Source organism: Ananas comosus, linkage group 4 (assembly GCF_001540865.1).
Source record: "Ananas comosus cultivar F153 linkage group 4, ASM154086v1, whole genome shotgun sequence".
NCBI lineage: Eukaryota > Viridiplantae > Streptophyta > Magnoliopsida > Poales > Bromeliaceae > Ananas > Ananas comosus.
Genome location: NC_033624.1, coordinates 416,147 through 434,295, shown reverse-complemented (window position 1 = coordinate 434,295; position 18,149 = coordinate 416,147). Strand labels below are relative to the sequence as shown.

The 18,149-nt window shown below is 37.8% G+C and overlaps 2 protein-coding genes across 2 annotated transcripts; both read right to left on the bottom strand.

Annotated features, from left to right (window-relative positions):
• Positions 5,965–8,882, bottom strand: LOC109709436 (polygalacturonase At1g48100-like). Its single transcript, XM_020231682.1, has 6 exons — positions 8,156–8,882; positions 7,908–8,072; positions 7,763–7,807; positions 7,220–7,427; positions 7,057–7,138; positions 5,965–6,729 (listed from the first exon to the last, which is right to left on the bottom strand). The coding sequence occupies exons 1-6, from the start codon at positions 8,618–8,620 to the stop codon at positions 6,225–6,227; spliced, it is 1,470 nt and encodes a 489-aa protein (XP_020087271.1). The 5' UTR covers positions 8,621–8,882; the 3' UTR covers positions 5,965–6,224.
• LOC109708624 (polygalacturonase At1g48100-like) lies at positions 12,583–15,860 on the bottom strand. The gene is made up of 6 exons (XM_020230430.1): positions 14,968–15,860; positions 14,639–14,806; positions 14,488–14,532; positions 14,180–14,387; positions 13,684–13,765; positions 12,583–13,252 (listed from the first exon to the last, which is right to left on the bottom strand). Exons 1-6 carry the CDS (start codon positions 15,379–15,381, stop codon positions 12,751–12,753), a joined length of 1,419 nt encoding a protein of 472 aa, XP_020086019.1. The 5' UTR covers positions 15,382–15,860; the 3' UTR covers positions 12,583–12,750.

The window sequence follows — 18,149 nt, the reverse complement described above, 5'->3', positions numbered from 1 at the left end:
TGTGTTTTTTAAGCATCTTCTAAGAAGCAACCAAACTTTCTTTTGTGTATTTAATTCTTGTTACTGAATTTCTTATCATGAGGAATTGGAAGTTAGAGGACAAATACATAATCTTCTAATTGAATTCTCTCTGGTCCCATCATTTTGCGGACTCAAAAAGTGACTTTTCCTAAGTGTTTGTTTGGTTTGATCTGAGATTCTGCAAAAGCACAGGTGAGTAGAGCTTTTTGAAGTAGCCATTTTAGCTTTGTATGCATTGAAAGTTCTAGGCATTTTTTCTGGCAAACGTTTATTTGCTATTCCTTGGAGTAGAGAAGCTCTTCTGGAAACCAGGACAAAAAGGGATCAAGCCCTAAACAATAGTAAGTTTTCAACTGGTAGCAATGTTACCGTTTAGCAGTTGATTTTCAATAGCATCTAGCTAGATGGAGCTCTTGCCTATTTGATGGCATATATTTAACCCCACTATTTTGGGCTTGTAACAGTTAATCTGATTTTAATTGTTGCTCATCTTTTTTACATGCACAGTAATTGTAGTTGTTTGCTGATTTCTGCTAAGGCCTATTTATTATTTGTCACATATCTTAAACCATGGCAATTCTTTGTTATCTTTCTAATTCTCCGCATTTGTCTCGTCATCTTGTTACTCAGCAACCAACCTGATGTTTTATCAACAAACTTTGTCACATTAAGAACATCCTAACTACTAGTATTTAATAAATCTCTTACCAAGAACTAATTTTTGGACTAAGAAATGATTAAATAGACTGCTTCTCCGTAAACTACTTTGAAGCTTACAATGCATATAAGGATTTCCTCTAATTTTACTGCATTTTGAAGTAGGTGAATATCTAAACAAATTGTGCCCGAACTATTTTAAGCAAAAAAAATTGAAGCAGCATTCTTTCCTTTTGTTTTCAAATCTAAATGAAACCATTACTTTATTAATCTTATTCATTTGTTGCAAGAGACCAACTAAGTACATAAACTAATAACTTAATGAGTGACTGAATGCAGTAGTGGTGGTTGGGGTATGAAGTGCTCCCAAAAGCTGCTTTCGCCACCTTTTTTGTGAGCTTTTTGCTTTGGTAAGATTCTCTCATTTGTATTCTTTCTGCTTTTAAGTTTTGTATATCATTGTGCAGCTTTTGCATCACCAAACATTCCCCACCTCAAATTTTAAGAAGCAGAAGAAAACCTGTAATGCCACATAGAAGGTTTATGAAAAGCTGAAACGTAAAGCACTTTTAACTTTCTCCAACTCTGCCAGCTTTTTCTTGTGCTGTTCTTCCTTCAGTTCTCTATGTTATCCATGCTCATATAAATATAGCTCATGTTAAGCTAATCATATTTCAATAATGAATGTAATCATATTTCATTTATTTCTTTCAATAATGAATAGATATCGTAAAGGCCTTTGTTTCCTTCTCAAGCGCTTTTTTTTTATTCCTTTTACTATAATCACACACATCAAGTATATGATGACACAATACTTATATAGTCTTCAAAACTTTATATCTCTTTGTTTTTAGTGCCCTACCTTTAGTTTCCTTCAAAGTTTTATGTGTTAATCCATGCTTTAGAGTAGTTGCTGTTGCATTTTTATTGAACTTGAGCTTCTTTGTTCAGCTAACCTTTTGCTATATTAAACGAAGGAGTTTCTTCTAAACTAAAAATGCAACCAATAAAAATACTGGACCATGACTGGTTTTGCGGCAGTGTGGTCCTTCCTTATTGCACTTTGGAGGGTGCATGATTTGGGTACAAAAGATCGAACCTTGTTTTGGAAAAAAAACAAAGGAACAAAAGAGAGATTAAAGGAGAGTGTTGCTGAAGTGGTCCTTTTGCTGAATGGCAGTTGCAGCAATTTCGAAATCTTCAAACTTTGTGGGCTTTGAGGGTAAAAGACACCCCATCTTTTCAGGAGTTGTTCTCAACCCCGAGCTCTCCCTGAGTTGCAGGAAGAGGATGGATGCAAGCCCAAGTTGTAAGTAATGTTGTCAGTGTTCAACTGATTTTGTGAACTGTATATACAGCCCATAATATAACAAGATAGCATAGGCAATTTGCATGCCCTATTCGGTCTAGCCATGGATTGTTGTGTAAAGCATCTCATGCATGCATGCTTGAGAAAGGCATGGATAAGAATGTGACTTGTTTTGATGTTTAAGTCACCTAGTTGATGTTGCTAGTTGATACATAATTATAAGGCGCGATGGGGATTTGAACCTCTTTGTCCTGGGCATTCAACTTTTGTCACATCTAGTGTAGATTATTTGGTACATGGAAAAAATCTGAAGTTTGTACTACAGCATAAAGCAGAAATAAGATATGGTAGTAAATTCGAGCTTCTAAAGAGAAGTCGTTTTGTTTTGATCTATTTTATAATAGCCTTGCTTAGAATACTGTTCTGTGAGCACAGAGGCAAGAGGTGAGCATTAAGCATATATACTAGTATCTTAATCTTCAGATGGTGCAATGGGCATAAATAGATCCTCCAATTATTAACTTTATGATTGCATAGATAGAGGATGACAACATTGTCTACAAACTTAAGGGGTCTATTTTTGACAAGATTCTAGATATAAAGTTGAATCTTCTTCATAGAAGAATATTTTGGATTTTGGATTTTGGATTTTGAGGGGAGAGAGAGAGAGAGAGAGAGAGAGAGTGGGGGGTAGGGGCCTAGGAGAATGCTTTGATTGAGAGTGAAAGGACAAGGATGGTGCATATGATCATGAGAGAAGCCCCATGTGGAGAAATGGGCAAATAGTATATCCTCAAACTCCTCCAAAACATATCAATCTATATACCCAATGTTGAGTAGTCCCAATCCCAAACCCAATCCCAATATTATTGAAGGAATATATTTTGTGAGCGCCCCAAAATGAGGGGTATTTGAGGTGAGGCTCAAATCAAAGGCCAACCACTCTTATTCTATTTTTCCCACATCGGCTTTTCAAAGAGATCCCACTAGACAAACAGAATATGTAAGAGGCCTAGCGTGAGAATCAAAGGAAATCCTCTTTTGAATGTAGAGAGAGAGAGAGAAAGAGAGAGAGAGAGAGAGGTGGAAGAGTGCTTTTGGAGTGTAGCTCGTGCACCGGCCCACGTAATCCCTGTAGGCCCTTTTGCCTCCATTGTCACAATTCATTCATTCGCCATTGCGCGTGAGAGAGAGAGAGAGAGAGAGAGAGAGAGAGAGAGAGAGAGGATATATGTTACCATACCTTAACGTACCAATTCGCTTTCTATATGCCTACCACTTTTTAAGTTCGCCCTTTTTTGTTTGTTGCCTCGAGAAATTATTCCTGGAGCTATGCAATATTCTTAGTGCAAGTGACAAGAAATTTAATAGTTGATACATAAAATTTTAAATTTAAAGACTAGTTACGTACATTTTAGCTAAATTTATTTTTAAAAAAAATAAACAAAACTGATAGCATACTAATATTTCTCTCTCAAAAAAAAAAAAAAAAAAAACTATTCCCAGAGCTGGTTCACCACAGCAACTCTACTACAAAAATATGGAGTCATCTGACCTTTATGCATCCCTCCTTTAAATTCTCTTTTTGTGAATAATGAGTACTGCTACAAAGTACAGACCCTTTTGCAAGTTATTTTTAGGGAAAACTTCAAAAACTCCCATGTGGTTTCGTAGTTTCTTACTTTACCCTCCTGTGATTTAAAGTGTATTAATTTGCCCTCCTGTGATTTCATTTTATCTTTTCGGTAGCTTTTCGTTAATTTTTTATTAAATTATGGCTAAATTACAGAAAACCCCCCTATAATAACCCGCTTTTTCACTTTCCCCCCCTGACATTTAAAAACCTACACTTTGCCCCCTGTAAAATCAAAAATGTGCACTTCACCCCCTACCGTTAGGGTTCCGTTAGGGTTCCGTTATAAAATAATTTTTTATGCCGAAAATACCCCTCCGCCATTGCTGCCGCCGCCTCCCCGCCCCGCATTATGCTCCCGTGGCCGTAATTCGCAGTGCCGGAGGCGAGCACGTCGCTCCGCGCGACGGGCCTCAGCGGCGCCGCACCGGGTTTCGCCGGGCCTCAGCGGCGCCGCACCGTGCCGTGCTCGTCGTGGAGGCCGCGGTGGGGATGATCGGGACGAAGCCCGTGCGGCGATGCTCGAGTTTGGAAGTGGCGGCGCCGGCGGAGTTGTGAGTGGCCTTCCTGCTCGACCCGAAGAAAAACTCGCCGGAGTGAGTTTGGCGACCCCACGAGGCCGACGGAGGAGAGTAAGGAGAGAAGATGGGGAAGAAGACGACAATGGCGAGGGATAAAATGGTCATTTTACACACCGTAACCCCCTTGTAAACATTTTTCATTTTACAGGGGGGCAAAGTGTAGGTTTTTAAATGTCAGGGGGGAAAGTGAAAAAGCGAGTTATTATAGGGGGGTTTTCTGTAATTTAGCCTTAAATTATATACAAAAAATTTTAGATACCCATCTAGATTTATCAAATATTCACTTTAGTACCCTTTAATTTTAACTTTATCACTGATTTAAGAAAAAAAAATAATAAAATTGATAAGAAAAGGAGAAAAAAGAAACCACGGGACCGGGGGGAGGGGGGGGATTTTAAACCACAGGGAGGCAAAGTGAGAAACTATAAAACCACAGGAAGAGTTTTTAAAGTTTTCCCTTATTTTTATATATATTATTAATACGCCAGTAAACTTCTATGATATTTTTAGGTGCGTCAAAAACCTCCACATTATAAGAGTCAATATAAGAGTCACAACATTTTCTACAATTAAAACAATCATTGATATGATGGTACATATCTTATGAATATTTATGATTAGTTTGCACACGCAGTTCATAGTACCACGTCACTGCTATAATTAGTTTGTGCACAGTTCAAAGCGTTGCACAAGCAATAAAATTATAAAGGGACATATTAATTACAGGGCTTATAGAAAAAACTGCAATTCACGGAACAAATGCTTACACTGTGGAAACTAATGCGGTGGACCAGGTCTAAACAATAAATTTTCTTAGGCGTTACTCACACATCTTTTGAGTTAAAGAAGCAATATTTCATGACGAATACTTAGGTGCTCTTATTAAATAATGTTTGTCCAATTATTCGGCCATCATTCTTTCTTATTTCCTTGCTCTCATTTTTTATAAAAAAATGGGCTTCTTAAAGTAGTAATAATAATAAATAAAAAGCCTAGATCTCTTTATCACACGCGCCCACAATCACACCAACGTATGCACTTTATACCTTTTGTTCCCAATAAACTATGCTTAGTATCTGGTTGTTGTTGATGAGGTGTCTGTGGCCCCTAGTATTCTAATAGAGGAAACTGAAGCTCAATCTTATGAAGAGTACTGCACTAATAGTTTATGTACCGTGTACCCAATTAATCATCTATCTTATGTAATCTAACCATAAACATCATCATTGATGTTCCATGATGCTGATGAAATCCTTTATTTAAATATTTGCTTTGATCACTCTTGATGAAATTAAGGGATTTGGGCTAAACTAAACTATCTTTTCGAATACAAGCTAGTGGCCACTTGGACAAACCTGCATATATATATATATAATCTCCCTTAAATGAAATAAACCACGATGACAAAACTATAGTCAATCTACTGATTATTACCATTCCTTGTTTATGATTGTTCACAAAGATTAATTTACCTTATTACTGAACAAATTGTGATATGTCAATAGTACATAACCTTTATCTTGTTCCATGACCATAGTTCTCCTTTCCTAGCAAGTATGCATTGTTGTATGTACATATTTTTGTATGAACATATATGTACCAGTGGCATGTTTAGTGTGTGGATAAAAATTTATAAAAGAGAACCTGGGATGTTTCTACCTACACACACGATTTTCCAACACGCGGTGATTATGATTATTCAAATGTATCTGATTTTCCGTACCTCGTACTGCTTTTATGATTACGCCTAATTAGAAGTGACTTAAAATTGCTGCAAACAATATTGATTACATTTAGTAAAGCAGTTCCTGCATTACTGTAGAAACTTTACCCAGGAACATTGACACATCATCCTGCTTTGATACTCTGACACTCCAACAATTAACTTTTCCCTTACGTTTAATCTAACAAGCACTATACATATGCATAGCACATTCATTATTCCTCAACCATTCCTCTTTTTTTTGCTTTCTATACATACTATACCCTTTTACGCAAGCATTAATTTCTTTTTTTAAGTTCTTTAGAAACATCGATCATTCTCAATATCCAAGATCGATCGCGGCAGACCCTCCAGCAAGCACGGGATCGGAGGAATCGTCACAGTTTCTGAAACACCGTATACATTCCAACAGAAGGGGTCTGATATCAAGTCTCCTGCTGACGGAAAAAGTTCAACTTCGGTTAGTGTAATATTCGTGCATGGGACCGAATCGCTGCACCCCAAATGAATCGGTGGGCTCCGAATATCGTAAGTCCCTCTGATGTTTGAGTATGTTATATCTGACACGAAGACAGCGGAAGTTTGGTTCGGACAGTTCTTGGAGAGACAGTAGAACTGATCAATTATAATCGGGTTTCGAACCGTGTCCATTTTTATGTTCTCGAAGGTGACCGACGAGACCGAGCCCGAACCGCCTTGCCATGTCTTAATTCGAACTCCGTTATCCGAGTGCTTTATTACGGCATTTTTTACTGTTATGTTGCTGACGCAAGCTCGCGAGTTTTGCTTGCCCAGACTCCCTATGCTGAGAAGCGTTGAGAAGTAGTAAAAAATTAGAAGCTGCACTAGAAGGAAATTAAGAATTGGAATCACAAAACCCACCAAACTTTTCTTAATTGCAACTTGACCACCAACTTTTGTTTGGTGTAGAAAACTCAGTATCTGATGTTGGCAAGTTCAATTTGGTCCAGCAAGGAACAAATTGGGCCCATATATTTTGTTCTTTTGAGCCAATAAAACGGGTTAAATGCAACGAACCGGTGAAATTGCAATTTGGAAAAAAGGTAGTGGATTTTTATGACCTTAATCTGAGAAATAGTTTACTAAGATGGAGAAAGAAGTATAGCTCTACCTTATACCATGACTTGGCCCGCATGTCACATTCTGTATATCTATGTTCACAGTTCCAGCTCCAATAGATATGCAGTCGTCGCCTGTCGAAACATACTTGAGACTAATTTTGTGGATGCTTTCGCGTAGTGAGGATAAATGAAAAGGGAATGAATGTAAGTTACCGTTGGAGATTACTGAGTTATGAATTGTGACATATTGCGAGTTCTCAACATGAATGCCATCAGTGTTAGGGCTCAAAGCTGGCGAGCTAATGGAGATAGAATCAATGGTGACATTCCTGCACATGTCAAACCGGAAGTGGAACTGTGGACTGTTCTGGATTTTCACTCCGCTGACTGTTATGTTTGAGCTCGTGAAGAACCTCAAGGCCTGAAAAACGACAGACAGCAAAAGATCGTAGTTTTAGCCGGTAGTGCAAACTATACTTTTCTTCCTGCGCTGTCGAAGTATAACTGTTCAGAAAGCGCTAACGGCTTTTTGATTAAAACTCCGCGAACAGCTTCTCATTGGAAAATCAGAGCTTTTGATTCTACGTAGCAGAAGCTCATTTTAGCTCCTATCCGCAGCAAAAGCTCCTAATTTTGGGCAGCAGTGCTTTTTCAAAGCAGAAAAGTCATTTCAGAAGTCAAGCAAACCGGCCACTAGCTGGTCACAACCAACAAACAGCTGAAACAGTTAAAATCAGTTAGAAAAGAGAGCCTTACAACAGGGCTATCACAGGGCCCAGGCAAAGTTGTCCCATTTATCCCCTGTTACATTGAAAAGACAAGCTGTTAAACTACCATTCAGATTCATATGATTCTCTTTTTTCTTCTTTAAGAATTTGCTCTTTGGCTTGAAAATGCTAACCTTGTGAGGCTTGCAAGGGAGATTCCACCACTTCTCTCCTCTTCCATCAATGAGCCCTCCTCCTTGTAGGGCGATTCCGTCGGTTCTATAAAACACAAGCCAATTCCTCCTGCTGTTGCTCGGCCACGAATCCGGATTATCGGGCGCCAAAATCGTCCCCTCGACCTACGCATTATCACCGCGTTGTTATTTCGTCAAACATATAGAGAAAAACAGAAGAAACTCGTATAAATTAGTTCAATAAGTACCTGAAAAATGAGTCCACTTTGACATGGCCCTGTAAAAATAGTTGAATGTATAATGAAAGTGTATCCTTTAGGAGCAAGAACTGTTGCCGACCCAGATTCACAAGCAGAGTCCCAAGCATTTTTAAATGCTTCCGTGTCGTCGCAAACTCCGTCGCCAACCGCTCCATACGCTCGAACATCATAGATAACACTCGAGTTCGATGAGTCCCCTCTAGTCCCATCACCAATGGGAGATGGAGAGGGGGAAGGGGGAGGGATTAGACCGGTCGAATTGGTTGAGCTCGAGTTAGACCCATCACTAACTGGTTCAGGAGGCTCAGAAGGAGGGTATGCTCCTGTTGGAGGTTGAGAAATATTGCTATGCTTTGGATGCTTCTTATGATGATGAGTTCTACTCTCAACACAAGTCCCAAAGAAGATAGAGGAAATGAATACAAGGAGCATTACCATCCTAGCTAGTTCCATTTGTGGCTTATTATCTAGCTATGAAGAGATAAGAGAGAGAGACACACACACACACACAAACACACGCACACAAACTCAAATGAACTTGAATGAACACAATGGCTCTCTCTATATATATAAGCCAAAGCCGAAGCCGAAGCTCTCGCTTTCGGAGCTTATGGGAGTGTCACAACTTGTAAAGGAGATCAGGCGTGAGGAATTCAAAAGAGTGACGTAGAAGATTGCTGAGGGTAGTGGTCACTAACTCTATCCTATGTGGTGCAAATGTGAAGAGATATAGATTGAAGAGGGGATGTACAATGTATGTTGTTTTCAAGCAGCTAAGTTGATCAAACAAGGGACGAAATGCTTAGGATTTATAGTAATGGGTGGAAGTAGTGGGAGGGTCATACTTTGTGGCTACTTCTTCTTCTACCTGTGCACGGTGCACCAATGGATTATTGTAATGGCGGCGACCGACCAGTTCCATTCGGGCTTGGCTTTTTGAGAAGGTGGAGTGAGCACAAGATGAGGAGATTGGAGAGAGATAAAAGAGTAGAGAGAGAGAGAGAGAGAGAGAAAGAAGGACAGTGTTAGATATATCTTGAATTCTAAAACTGCATAGTTTTCTAATATTATTCTGTATTAATTATTCCATTAAGTTAAATATAAATTATGTTTAATTTTATTAAGATTATTTTTAATCTTACTGGATTTGTATTTTTAATTATATTATGATTTAACTATTATTATAAACATACCTTTTATTTTATTGATTTGGTACGGCAGATAAGAAAGAGTATTAGTGCATTTTTGATACTATGGTTTTGTAAAAGAAATATATTTTGTATACACCTTTAATTATAATGAAAATTTTCACTGCGTCTTCGCCAGTGGATACAGGCCAGTGGCTGAACCACGTAAATATTTGTGTACTTTATTTCTTCTTCGCTCTTTCTTAATTCTCTTTTGATATTTTTATATCAGACGAACTAAATCTTTTCCGCTTTTGTTGAAATAAATTAGTATAAGAGCAAATCGAATCTTAGTGTAAACGATGGATTTCTAACAGATAGTATTAGAGGTTGGTTAATAGAACAGCCCCATGTTGTTGCCACCCCATTCATTTTCCTGGGCCCAAATCTTGGAATTGGAGGGGGAGAGAAGGGTGGATAAATTTGTGGGAGTGCTCGTCTAAACTGCTTTTGGAATAATCAAATGTTCATAAAGTAAGTGTTAAAGGGCTTGGTGGTTAATACCCGAGGTCTCAAGTTCGAATCCTAGTTGATTTATATTTACAGCTAAGTTTATTTCTAAATGAAATAAACGAAGCGGGTATACGTAGCGTGCTACCTATCTCTCAAAAAAAAAAAAAATACTGCTTTTGGAATAATGCATGGTTTGCTTCAGCTGTTATGTAGTGTATTGAGATAATACAAAAAAGAAGTCACTACTTCATAAATTGGATGTTGAATGTTGAACTAATTGTAGCATGTTGAACCTAATAAGGGAATCTAAAATTGTTCAGTTAATACATGCGAAGAAGTAAGTTTTGGGAGTATCTAATTTTCTAAATCAAGTACGGGAAATTTTATTCTGAATCTTAAACTTGATATTAATGTGTAATTCATGGGGGACATAATATTTTCCACTAGGAATCCTATATAGCACCTCCTGTTCATAAATTGAATGTTGAATCTCCTATTGTAGCATGTTGGACTTAATAGAGGAATCTAAAATTGATTCGGTTAATACATGTGAAGAAATAAGTTTTGGGAGTAAATAATTTTCTAGATCAAGTACGGAAACTGTTATTCTTGATCTTAAGCTTGAGATTAATGTGTAATTCATGGGGGATATAATATTTTCCGCTAGGAATCCTATATATATATAGCACATTTTGTTCATAAATTGTGTGTTGAAGGTCCTATTACTGACAAGGACTATTTGCATCCTGTTGGGCTAAACAGAGGAATCTAAAATTGATTCGGTTAATACATGCGAAGAAATAAGTTTGGGGAGTAAATAATTTTCTTAATCTTAAGCTTGAGATTTGATGCGTAATTCTCGGGGGTTTTAATATTTTCCACTAGGAATCCTATCTACCACCTTCTTAACAGTTAATGGCACTTAGTAGCTAATACTTTAAAGAAAATGGAGTTCTTTTTCATTTAGAAAAATTTCAAATACCATGTCTGTGATTTCACACTTCTCACTATAGTATTTTATGGTTTAAAGTGTATCACTTTCGTATCATGTGGTTTTATTTTTATCTTTTTATTATTTCCTCTATTAATTTTTTTCGTTAAATCAGTGACGAAGTTAAAACTAAATGATACTAAAGTGAATATTCGATAAACTATATGTGGAGTATCTGAAATTTTTTGTATATTATTTAACGAAAAGTTAACAGAGGAACTGATAAAGAGAGAAAACATGAAACCATAGTGTATTAAATTGATACATTTTAAACTATAGAATACTAAAGTGAGAAAATGCAAAACTACAAGGGTGGTATTTAAAGTTTATCCTTTTCATTTTCCAAGTTTATCTCTATAAAGTGTTCTAGTATTTCCAAATTAAGCATGCATGCCACTTCTCGTATAGGCTTTTAGTTTTCACTAGTAATTTTAAGATGCCCTCTGGTGCGTGAGACCAACAAAAGAACAAAGAATCCACTCTCTATTCCTGTCTTTTTTTAAAAGAAAATATATATGCTTCTGATAAAATAATCTTTAAAGATGTGGTGCACCTAGTCCACACAATAATTTCTCTAAAAAAAAATAATCTTTAAAGAACAATAATTTTTTTCTTTTGATCTGTCCTCGTTCTTGTTCGCTCGAGGTCCAGATTGTCTCATTCCTATAGTCTAGTTCATTCTTTCAAAAAATAAAATGGATAACGTGTTATTTTTTTTCCAAAAAAAAAAAATAATAATTTTTCTAAAAATGAAGTGTCCCTTTTGTGGTTTTGGCCGGTACCATTCCTTAATTTTATCCACTACTTTAACAAGTTCATGGCACTTTTCCTTGTGAAGTGAAAACCATGAGGATTCACCGAAGGGAATGTTTGGTCACAAGAGGTTATAATCGGATTAGATTTGGTAATTCATTAAAGTAGGAGGAGGCGTGGTGGTGGTGGTGGTGGAAAGATAGGGTTGTAAAATAATAAGAAAATAATAGGACGGCTGTGAGTGGAGATCCAATCTACGAAACACCATACATTGCAGTGTAGACCACCACTCCCTCAGTAGACTCCAGAACCTTTTCACTTACTGACTTCAGTGACTGTAACTTAGATTGCGATTGCGCATGCAAAAGGTCCGATAAAAATCTATCCTATTCTTTTCGATAACTAATAACACTTCACACAGTTCGTATAAAATATAATTTCTGCAATACTATACTGCTTTTGATCGACTAGCATTAGTTGGTCCTCGATACTAAATGGGCCCTAACATATGTTCTTTACTTAGCAACACAATGTACAGTGGCGTATGGATGACACGAGATGCGGACTTAACAATCTTAAGGTTGACCTTGTTCTTTAAGCGTGCCTAATTAAACCACTCACATCAGTTCTACTATTGCTTTATTTCTTTTTTTTTATTCTTATTGTTGTTAATGAAAGATTTAAGATTGATAATAAACTTACGCCAGAATATAAATAAATAAATAAATAAATAAAACAAAGAACATAGGCCATATACTAGTCCAAAATTTCCATTTTGGGCCCAAGACAATCCAGAAGAGCGAGCAAGCCCACTTTATTTTCGGGCTTAACGCGCGGGAAAATAAAAACGGGCTTGAACATTCACAATGCAGAGGCCCATGCATTAGGCGAAGCCCATTAATATCAATGTTGTCCTTACTCCTTACCGTTAAGAAATTATAAACCAAAAAACAAAAAAAATTCTCAAAATTTTAAATATAATTTTTTTATTCTCATGAGCTTCTACAATCTTTGGGGGGGGGCGGGGGTGGGGCAAGTAGCAGTTAACAAACACTACTAAGCTAAAAGGGAGGGAGCACAAGCAACATACACAATCCCCCAAAAATCTTATAAATCTTATATTAGCTAATTCATTATTCTACTAGCTTACACTATCCTATGTATCTACTTTACAAAATGTGACACGCGAAATGTAAAACTCAGCAACCAAAGTTTGAGTTCTCTTGCAGATCCTGGGGGACCCCATCCTGCAAACAAGATATGGGTGGAATGGTTAGGGTTTGGAGCGCACCATACGTGTTCCAGCAGAAGGGATCATCCACCAATTCCCCTTCAAAGGGGAGGAGCTCGACGTCGGCCATCGTGATGTTGGTGCATGGGACGGTGTCGCTGCACGCGAAGTGCACCGGCGGGCTCCGGACGTCGTACGTGCCCTTGATGCCCACGTACGAGACGTCCGACACGTACACGGCAGACGTCTGGTTGGTGCACCGCTTGTCGAGGCAGTAGTACTGGTCGATGATGATGCAGTTGCGCACATTCTCCATGTAGATGCCCGCGAAGCTGATGCCCGACACGGCGCCCATCCCGCCCTGCCACGTCTTGATCCGGACGCCGTTGTCCGAGTGCCGGATCACCGCGTTCCGGACCGATACATTGGAGACGCATGCCTGAGAATTGTGCACGCCCAAGCTTCCGATGCTGCAACATCGAAAAAATAAATGTTGGAAAGCGTAATTTTCTCTAATACCAATTGTTGGAAGAATTATTATTTCCAACAAAAAATTAAAAAAAAAAAACTCATCTAATGATTGATTGTGACAAATATATATAAATGCATAAAAATACATACACATAATTTTCAACTTTAGAGGGGCATATAAAATATATGAAATAACCTATTAAAAAAAAGATGTTTCTATATTTAACACTTTATTCAGAATTTTCTGTTTTGATATTATGTTAAATAATACGAAATAATTATTTTTTTTAAAAAAAAACTTAACCCGTTAGGAATAATATTTTTATATTTTTTATATTTAACATGTGCTTGGAAATATAATACCAGATTCAAAATATATGATCAAAAATAAATTAAAAAAATTATAATTAATATTATCATTTAGGAGTACCTTATACCATGACTGGGCCCACAAGTCACGTTCGCAATATCAACATCAGCGCAGCCCGGCCCAATCGAAATGCAGTCATCGCCTGCGCAATTTAAAAAAATATTAAAACTTTGTTTTTACGACAGTTTAAATTTTCAAACCAACAATAAAAAGTTTTTTAAAAAATTTGGGCTCTTCAAAATTTGAAATTGATTTTCTTTTCCTCCTGTAGCTTCAGTTTTTCAAATTTTCTCTCGAACATAAAGCAAGTTTTGAGGGGAAAAAAAAAAGTTTAGATTGGGATTGAAGTTTACAGACTAAATTGTTATAAGTGAAATTTTCAAGATGAAAATTGAAAGCAGAGTCCAAAATCCTGACACTAAATTAGTAAAAATATTTAAAAAAAAAAAAACCAAAGGATGAAAAATTAAAACATGTCAGACTTTAAGGACTTAAATGATAATTAACCCGAAAATATTATTGAAAAAAATTAGTAGCATCTCACATGCATACGTACCGTTACTTATCATGGAATTATAGATGGCGACGGACTTAGTATTCTCAATGTGGATCCCATCAGTGTTAGGGCTCAAAGCAGGGGAGTTTATGGAAACCCCCTCTATGTGCACCCCCTCGCATCCGTCGAATTTCACATGAAATTGTGGACTGTTTTCAATCCTTAAATCCCTCACTACTATGTTGCAGCTCATAAAAAACCTAATCAACTGATCACATAATCAAAAATTCATTAATCAGAACACAACATTATTTTGTACTTAATCTCTGTAAAAAAACTAAAAAAAAAAGAGAATGATCTATTCGTACCGCGGGGCTGTCGCAAGGGCCGCGCAATGTGGATCCATTTGGCCCCTGGAATTGAATCAAATTTGCCATCAAAATTTGAATTTAAACGAGGATGATATATATGCATGCTCTGTTTTATGGGCTAATGTGTATGATGCAACATAGGACATACTCTGTGTGGTTTGCAGGGGAGGTTCCACCACTCCTCTCCGTTCCCTTCAATTGTTCCTTCTCCTTGGAACGTCACTCCGTCGAGGTTGTAGAACACAAGCCACTGCCTCTTACTGTCCGACTCCGGCCAACAATCGGGGCCGTCCGGCGGCATCAACACCCCGTCCACCTGCATTTTACGATCTTCCACATATATATAATCGACGTATAGTCGCAATGCAAAGTACGATGTTGATTACTCTGAAAACTTAAACCGACTGTTCAAAAAGTTTAAGCTGATAGAGAACGGTGCTTTGATATTTTATATTCGACGTTAGCAAGGAGGATTACCTGAAACACGATTCCGGGTTGGCACGGGCCGGAGAAGATAGTGGAAGTTATCATGAACACGCCGTCGGAGGGCACAAGCAGGGTGGCAGACTCGACAGAGCAGACCTCCTTCCAAGCGGAGCGGAACGCCTCGGTGTCATCGGTGGAGCCGTCACCGACCGCTCCGAATGATCGCACGTCGTAGATGCAACCGTCCGAGCTCGAATTTGCCTCGTAAGTCGAAGTGTCGTTCGGCGGGGGATTGGTGGCGGGGGACGACGGCACAGGAGACTCGAAAGCTGGGCCGCCATTGTCTCTATGACGGATCTTATTTTGCTTTTTATGGAAATGGGTTCTAGCATTAGAGCCCTGAGAAGCTAATAACAAGAGTGCCACCAATGTCCAAAACAGGAAAAATGCGCGAAAACTATGCATTTGCAAAGAATATAAGCTGAGTTCAGTTAAGAACAGGGGAGGGGGAGTAAAGGGGTTGTAACCACCAGGGAGTTGGGGGTTAGGGGACTCTGTTATTTATGCTCATGAGATGAGGGCATTGTTGATCTTGTGGAAAAAGAACCCTCTCCCAAGAGGAGGGTGACGCGTGTCCAAACTTTGTAGATTGTGGGGTCATTGCCTAGGGACTATAAAGTGATCCACCCTTCATTTTCTATGACATGAATTTAATTTACACAAGAGTTGGGGAAAAAAATTACAGAGGAAACAAAACTCTCTGCTTTTCTTGTGGGGGTGTCTCTGCTTTCGAACAGAGTGTTTAGGTTTTTTTGCTGATACATTCCTCCTTATATATTTATTATTATTATTATTATTTCTAGAGTTGGGATGGGATTGACAAGTTCACACTATTGGTGAACGGTTAATAATGGTTTGCTTTTATTCACAGGTCCTACTAAAAGATTGAGAAGTGCTATGGGAACCTTCTAAAGAGATCGATCACACCAAGCTACATTTTCTCTAGCCCCACTTCATTCTCGTGTAGATCATTAGCCCCTTCACTACTAGGTTTTTTATTTTAGCAATTGAAACTAGAGATGTTACTAGAAATGTAGCCTAGCACACTAGCATGCAAGAGCAAATAACTTTTGTGAACATTTGGCATGTGAAGCAGCATTGTTGATGATTTACATTACTGAGCTCATTGAAACAATAAGGCCACCACGAAAAGCTAAAACCTATTACTCTTATGGCTAGCAAGGTCATTTGTATGGGGCCTTAGTGAATTTTATATAGTAATTGGCTATAAATAAAAGGAAAGAACAGAGAGTATGGAGGAGAGAAGAAGAAGGAGAGGCCCGTGAACTTGTGTTGTACTTTAGCCCTTCCGTGGACCGAAAGATGAGATCCTGTGGCTGTGGTAGTGGCCGTGGTGGTGCAAGAGACAATGCAATGGGACACGTCACCACGACTCACGGGCCTAATCCCACACCCCATGCACCCTTTACCCTGCTTGGCCCTTTTTGTGCTCCGGACCCATCTCTCTCTCTCTCTCTCTCTCTCTCTCTCTGGATCATTCTCTTTTGCCTCGCTTTTAATTCTTTTTTTTTTTTTACAATAGTTACACAATTTTTTTTAATAAAATAGTTGCCAAATAATACGGTATAAAGTATGAATATAACCGACGGTCCCTAGAATAAGTGGCAAAGAATTTAGTGGTTGGTCTCCGAGGTTCCAAGTTCGAATCCTAGTTATTTCATATTTTTAACTAAATTTATTTCTTTTGAGAAAAGGTAGCAAGCTATCTGCTTCATTTATTAAGTAAAATGAATTAGACAAACAGAGTGAAGGCAACTAGGGCCTCTGAAGCAGACAAAAAGAAGTGAAAGAAAAAGAAAGAAAGGAACAAAAGGAAAAAGATTAGGGTTAGAGGTGATCAATCCAAGATTTTGCGAGAAGTTTGGTGCGTTTAAGAGCCCGGATTGCGTTTGGAGGCGTCCCTTGAAAAATGATCTTGTTTCTTTCAGTCCAGATAGTCTACCAAATTGCCGCCAAAGAGATGGGGTCTTTAGATTGCTTTACTGCGCCATGAGAGAAACAAGATCATTTCTAAATGAAATAATACGGTATAAAGTATGAATGTAACCGACGATCCCTAGAATAAGTGGCAAAGAACTTAGTGGTTAGTATCTGAGGTCCGACGTTCGAATCCTAGTTGATTCATATTTTCAACTAAATTTATGTCTAAATGAAATAAACGAAAAGGGTAGCGTGTTACTTATCTCTAAAAAAAAAAAAAATATGAATACACTTTTGAGTTTCAAAAGTACAAACTCCAATTTAATTTTTAAAATTTAGATAAAAAATAAATATTATAGATATTTTAATATAATCATTCTCTTAATAATAGAAATATTTGAATATTATCGCAGCGAACAATAGTAGGCTTCATAGTACGGCAAAATAGATAGAGAATGTACTAGTTATGAGCTAATATACTTACATGGCATGAGCAGTAATTAAGCATCTATTTGTTTCAGGTAGAGATTATATGGGAGTGTTGTTCTAGCATAGTAATTTAGATAAAACATTTATTTTATTTCTTTTGAAACCCTCACCCTCTCTCCTCCAATTATATTCTTTTGGGCTAATGAGGAGCCTCACAAAAGCCAAAATGTTAACTGATGACGCACTCCCTACACCAGCCTAACGAACAAAACTGCCAAAGAAAAAGACCACAATAAATCCATGTAGCCGTGATCTGAATATGACCAACACTTTATTTTGTGATTGAAACGTGTACGAGTTCCAGGACAAGGAGCATTACGAAAACAATATTTGGGACCATTTGATCGACCTGATTAGATTTTGTGTCCCGTGAATCCGCCGTTAAAAGCCGACCTTGGCTTATGTTATGTCTCAATCAAATTCTAGCATGAAACACCGCACATGATCGTCGACTCTATCTATCATTGGCTCCCGGGGTTGAAATGCATTAAATGTGAATACTAAATTTTACGATCATATTTGTAAAAGCAGAAGCGGTTAGGAACCGACATGTAAATCGCCCTGAAAAGTTTAGATTAAAAAAAGGAATTGCTTCAGGAAGTAGTAGGCAAAAAGGGTGCATAAGAAAAGATTAAACAGATCAAGTTTTAAGTAGTAATTGATAAATAATACGGAACAGGAATATTAGTACACCGACATATTATTATTGGCTTATCACTTTTCGATACTCGGAGCTCACATGA

What these genes read in the sequence shown, in the direction of transcription:
- LOC109709436 (XM_020231682.1), bottom strand. Translation starts at nt 8,620, where the DNA reads ATGGAACTAGCTAGGATGGTAATGCTCCTTGTATTCATTTCCTCTATC. An exon ending in TCCCTTGCAAGCCTCACAAG is followed by an intron (nt 7,808 to 7,907) that starts GTTAGCATTTTC and finishes TCAATGTAACAG; the next exon opens with GGGATAAATGGGACAACTTT. An exon ending in TAACTCAGTAATCTCCAACG is followed by an intron (nt 7,139 to 7,219) that starts GTAACTTACATT and finishes ATGTTTCGACAG; the next exon opens with GCGACGACTGCATATCTATT.
- LOC109708624 (XM_020230430.1), bottom strand. Translation starts at nt 15,381, where the DNA reads ATGCATAGTTTTCGCGCATTTTTCCTGTTTTGGACATTGGTGGCACTC. An exon ending in TCCCCTGCAAACCACACAGA is followed by an intron (nt 14,533 to 14,638) that starts GTATGTCCTATG and finishes ATTCAATTCCAG; the next exon opens with GGGCCAAATGGATCCACATT. An exon ending in GGGCCCAGTCATGGTATAAG is followed by an intron (nt 13,253 to 13,683) that starts GTACTCCTAAAT and finishes TCGATGTTGCAG; the next exon opens with CATCGGAAGCTTGGGCGTGC.